This window comes from Xiphophorus hellerii, chromosome 20, assembly GCF_003331165.1.
Source record: "Xiphophorus hellerii strain 12219 chromosome 20, Xiphophorus_hellerii-4.1, whole genome shotgun sequence".
NCBI classification, from domain to species: Eukaryota; Metazoa; Chordata; class Actinopteri; order Cyprinodontiformes; family Poeciliidae; genus Xiphophorus; species Xiphophorus hellerii.
The window spans coordinates 22,606,969-22,612,968 of NC_045691.1; the positions used below are offsets into that span (position 1 = coordinate 22,606,969).

The window sequence follows — 6,000 nt, forward strand, 5'->3', positions numbered from 1 at the left end:
ACATTATGGAAGCTTGAAAAGGGAGAAAAGTTATCTTTGAAAGAAATATTATATTTACATCATGCAAATTAAATATTGAATTAAATAATTAATTTAATCTACATAAAGCTCTCTTAAAAGACATCAAAGTTTGTGTGTGTGTGGGGGGTGGGGGGGGTTCTGTCATAAAGTGTGAACGAGTTAGAAAAAAAAATACTAGCTATTCCATCATGTATATTATGTTTAACCAAAAGACCTTTGGATTCCACATTTTTGACAATTTGTTCATAGCAAACAATGGAGGGAGATAAATTTGGAAAAATAACGAATGCAATATAAACGTGACAACTGAGAGTCCAAATGTCACATCCGCAGCTTATGAAAATACTGCCATCATCTGGCCAGCTTTACCCCCTGATGAACAAACGTCCTCCTCGAAAAGAAATCACGGCAAAAGAAACAAAGAAAGAAAATAAAAGAAAAAAAATGCGCAAAATTCGTCAAATTGTAGAGATCTAACAATTTGATGTCTTTCAGACTCGTGCTGCTGCAGTAAATAAATAAGCAAATAAACAAGCAAATAAATAAATATATAGATTCATCTCGTTTGGTACAGAATTTGGTCATGTCCTTGTTCAGAATAGTCGATTGTTTGATTTCTTTTAGCAGAGAAAGAGCTTTCTGGTTGTGTCCAGCTGGACGCTTCTGGGTTGCACCAGAACCCCCCCTCCCTGTACACAGCTCCCTCATCAGGTCTCCCCGGGATCGGTGTTTTGCATCACTCCTCGATTTGCATTTCTTCCTCAGATTTTCCGTGCGACGGGTTCAGCGGGCGCTTCTTCACGGCTCTTTTTTTATATATAAAAAATATATATATATATAGATACATACATATACGCGCGCCTCCATTTCCACAGCAACATCCATACGCGCAAAGAGAGACAGAGAACTAGAGAAAAGGAAACAAAACATACAAACGAAAAACAAAACATCTGGATTTTTAAAATAATGTTGCCGAAGCTCCACGATTGGGGAAACTGAAGAGATTTTTTCATTCCCTGCTTTATTTTCTCTTCTTTCTGGTGCGTACCAGCGGAGCTAGACACGTGTCCTCGGGGTAAACAGAAAGGGCTAGGTCGTGCCAGCGGATCGCGTTGTTTCTTTCCCTCTGTTGTTGTTGTTTTTTCCCCCCTCTACTGTGTTTGTTACCGACACACCGGGCTTAAGCTTGGCTACCGCATTTATTGTCTATTTCATCCGTCCGCCTTGGTAAATAAGACGCATTTTGGAGATGTCGGAAGTGCTGCCTTTCAACGAAGAGAAAATGAGTCATTATGGAAATGAGGGCGACGAGGAACACCTTTCCTTCACCTGTCGCCTTCAAGACACCAACAACTTCTTCAACGGCTCACAGAACAAGCGTCCGCCAAAACTCGGACAAATTGGCAGGAGCAAACGAGGTAATTATATAATTAAGACGGGTTTTTCTCCTTCCCCCCACCCCGGTTTTCTCCCTATCTCCATTGGCTTATGTGGGGATGTGGTGAATGCGCACTTTTGGCTGATGTGGACCATGGCTGAGGATGCAACGGCCAGTCTTTTTGTTTGTTTGTTTTGTTTTGATTTTTTTTTTTTTTTTACCACATCGATTCAGCTGGGTGCACAAATTTACTGTTTGCATGCATGTGTGTTGCGTAGATTGTTAAATAATTCGCATTGCAACACAAGTTGGATGCGCACTGCGTTGCCACTTCAATGTTGCTCAATAGAATTGATCTTAACGCAACCTCCCCCCTTGATGAAATGGTGGCATGGTTGAGTTTTCTATAAATCCTTCCTTATTATTATTATTATTATCTTTTGTATGACTCTTTATTAAGGAATTCTTTTTATGACAATGCATAAAAAGGAGGTTGCACATAAATGCATGCAGTTTCAAGCAAAAACATGGCAGTCAGGGAGGAAGTACACCTGTAGGTCTGCAGTGGAGACACTCACACATGCACATGTGCAGGAGTGCATCAGAGGCAGTTGTTTGAGCGCTGCTGTGCACTAGGTTACTCTCACATGCATGCACATATCACGTCTTGCTCTCTCAGCGCTGTGCTTTTCATGCTCTTTTGTTAGTTGATGGTGAATTTTCAAGACGCCACACCAAGACCAGCCTCCCCCCACCAACCCCATCATCCTCCTCATCCTCATTAACTTTCCCTCCCCTGTCATCCACAGTTGTGATCGAGGATGAGAATGGCGACGAAGCGCTGAAAAACGGAACAGAGAAGACTTCAGGAGAGGCTTAAGGCATCCGAACCCACCGAAAGACAATCCAGTTTTTTTTCTATGGCGATATTTACCAGTTCTAACCCAAAGACACTGTATATAAGCACTTTCTCTCATGTGGCAGCAAGCAAGCACTTCCACGCCCTCCTCTTCCGAGTCTGTCATGACCAGCCGGATGGATGGATGCACAAGCGCTGGCCACAGGTGGGAGGCGGCAGCAAAAAAAAGAAAACGAAAAAAAATGGAGACCTCCAGGTGGACCCCCATAACGCATTTACACAAACACACCCTTGATTACAGGGTTTTGCCATAAATCCAGTCACAGGAGAGGAGACTGGGGGAGGAGGCAAGTGGTGGGGAGCGAGGTGAAGGATGGAGGCGATGCTGTCGAAATGCAGAAATCAGGGACAGGATACAGAGGTAGATCTATTATAATAAACTAAAGCACACACTTCTCCTATATCTTATCAATCAAACCTTTCTGCTCTTCGTTTTGTGACTGAGGGCAAACGAATACCAGAGTTTTGTAAATATGGAAAGGGTAGCCCATATTTTCTTGCACAAAGGGAGAACTGGTAATCTGGTTTTGTTCTGTGTTGACGACTTAATTTATTCTGGAAACCTTGGGGAATATGTCTTTTTGAAGTGACGTAAAGCCCGTGGGAGAGTTTCGTTCTTTTGTTGTTGTTGTTTTATTTGCTTTTTTTTCTTTTTGTATGTTGAGAAAAACTGAGCAAATGAGAGTGATGTTATTTTTCACTTATGGATTCTCGATGTTGCCTGAGTGTTTTTGTTACCATACTTTGCAGCTATAACGAGTCATTTCTAAACAGCGTACTTCCCACCTGTTTGTAAGCTTACCCAGGCTTTCACCTGGATCGATTGATACTGTAACTTGACTGTAAACACCCTATTGATAAAAAAAACTATTTATATTTCATTGTGCATTATTGTGTGTGCCAAATCTCATGGGTTTACTGAATACCATTTTTTTGGTTGTTTTTTTTTGTGCTTAATACATTTACTCATTGATTCCAGTCGTTTCCCCTGGGGTTGCCATTTTTAGGGCTCTTTTTGGTAAAAAAAAAAAAAAAGACGAAAAAAAAACACTTAAAAGTACCAACTCATGCATGGCGAATATGAATTCATGCATGCATGGCAGCAGTTCTGAAACTCTTGTGTAATCTTGAAGCACCTCGTATACAGCTTTGAATGACAAAGACCTCAAGAAACAGTCTTAATTCTTCGTTGTACTGTACGACTCTCACTGATTTGTACAGTGGCCTAATATCTTGTAATAAAGATTATGATAACGTACTATTTACTGTTAGTGTTGATTGTGGTTTACAATAAGGAATGATGTATTTGATGTTTCTTTTTGTTTAATAAAAAAGGAGGAAAAAAAACCCTTTGAAATCTGTAGCAAAAACATGAAAATATAGTTTTGTATCAGAGAGTTAAAGATAGTAGCAGGTAACCCGGATTACTTTTTGGACATGTTGCTTGGACAGTTTCTCCTGTTGTTATTGTATTGCCTATCTGGCTGCCAAGGAACGGTGAAGTCAGCATTTTTTTCCACTGTGAGAAAGTAGCATCCCAGTCTTTGGAGGGCGATCGGACGTGGAAGAGGCACAGGATGATGAGAGGATAATCCCACGGAGAATCTGAGATGCACACTTTGTCCTGCCGAGACAAAGGCGAGCTCAAACAGTTGCACAACGGACTATGATCTCATTAAGTGCTACAGTTCTGCGAAAAGATTTTTTTTTTTTTTTTGTGGGGATAATGTACAACACTGCTTCCCAATGCAATAAATGTCTGTTTGCATTAAAAAGCTCTGCTTTCTCTCTTTAATCAAGTCCTCCCTTTAAACTCCACCTCTGCCTGGGATGTCGAGGGCACCCGGGCGTGAGGAACGCTGATGAGACATGACATTTCCAGCTCTGCCATGGTGACTGAATGATTCATGTTGTGTGACGAGCCTCTGTCAGCGCACGGCATCTTCAACCTGGGCCGCCTGGCTCTCACAGGGACACGCATGGAAACACGCACATCCCAGAACTTGCATGTCCATTTCCCCTCCATCTGCAGGCGAAAGGAACATGTTGTTAGTTCCCATAACCACCACTATCCCTTCTCCCTCCCATCTTGACAGACATGAAAGGGGCTGCTTGAGCCGGGTGCCATGGTAACAGATGCACCTTGCGCTCTATGGTGCAGCGGTGGGTTTCGAATAGTCTTCCCTGAGCCTCTGCTTGATAACATCGCTATCTTTAATGGAATGTTCTTCATTCTCTTTATCTGGTCGCTAAGCGGCATGACCGCATTATCCCTCCAAAACAGCCCCTTCTTTCAAGATGGCAGGCGACCATGACAGCGTTGGCTTCTCTGGCAACAAGCTGTCCCCTCACACAGGATCAGAGGTAGCACATTTGGGTAGTAATGGTGCGGTGGGTGTCAATGTGCTGGAGCTTTGTTAAACAAATGAAAAGATGTAAAAAGGTGTAAAAGGATGTGGCCAGAATTCACATGTTAACCCAAATCTGTGTAAAAAAAATAACCGAATAACAGACATGACTTATTCAGATTACTGTAATAAACCAGGAAGGCTAATTTAGTCATTTCCAAAGAAATCAAATAACACACAATGCCTTGAGAAATCAATTAGAAATGATAAAAAAAGTCAACCTCTATCTGATCAGAAGAAGCACCACACCATTAGTGCTCAGAAAAAAAGTGTTTATATATTTTTTATCTGTTTTTGCTTTGTTGTCACACTGAAAATTAAATACAAACTGCAATTTTCAAATGATGATTTAACTTCAGTAAAATTATATAAAAACTAGCCACGATCCACTATTGAACCATATAGTGACATTTCCCAGGAATTATTTCTTTCCTTTTTTATTTATTTGCATAGGAATACGTGTTAAGTATAAACAAATACTGAACTATGATATTTATAGCCTTAGCTAATTTTCAATTTGCAAGGGAGGACATCCCCAGATGGGCCATTGACATCATAAAACAATTGAGAAGACTGTAAATCAGCATAGCAAGATAAAATGTCAAGCATAACATAACTGCTAAAATCAACTTAAAACAGACCACAATAGCCATCATAAAGACATCATGGACCATGACTACAAATCTGGCCTTCTTAAAGAAACACCTTCAGTTGCTGGTCTACCAAAGACTGCGTTGAGAGCTCAAGTCACAAAACATCCCAGAACCACATGCAAAGCAACAAAGACCTAATTTGTCTTTGTTGCTTTGCATGTTCAAATTCATGAATTCATGAATTTAATTCATTATTAAATTCCTGATAATTTAATAATGAATGAAATTATTACTGTACTCACTTGAGAAATATTTTCTGATACTAAAATTAATTTGATAATCTGAAACATTGAGTGTGAGGGCCGCTATAACAAAACTCTTTGGTGTTGATTCTGTTACTGAATAAAGAAATCTCCAGATTTGTTATTTTAGTAGCAACAGTGTAAATTTAGAATAAAGTGAGAGGAATCATTGAGATGTTGGAAGAGAAAATGAAACATTTTACTCTGACATGTCAAATAATCTTCATTCAGGCTGTGAGAGAGCAAGACTTTTAGGATGTAACAGGAAGGCTGAACCCTTTTGAGTTTTCAACCTCTGTCTGCCATAAAATGTGCTAGATTAGGGAATGTTCATAGCTTTTGGAAATGTTAGATTAAGAAAAAAGATCTTAACTCTGGA

The 6,000-nt window shown here is 40.1% G+C and overlaps 1 protein-coding gene across 1 annotated transcript; it reads left to right on the forward strand.

The window, feature by feature from the left end:
- The first annotated feature begins 713 nt into the window (after positions 1-713).
- Positions 714-3,576, forward strand: camk2n1a (calcium/calmodulin dependent protein kinase II inhibitor 1a). Its single transcript, XM_032549605.1, has 2 exons — positions 714-1,439; positions 2,209-3,576. Exons 1-2 carry the CDS (start codon positions 1,271-1,273, stop codon positions 2,277-2,279), a joined length of 240 nt encoding a protein of 79 aa, XP_032405496.1. The 5' UTR covers positions 714-1,270; the 3' UTR covers positions 2,280-3,576.
- Positions 3,577-6,000: the final 2,424 nt, after the last annotated feature.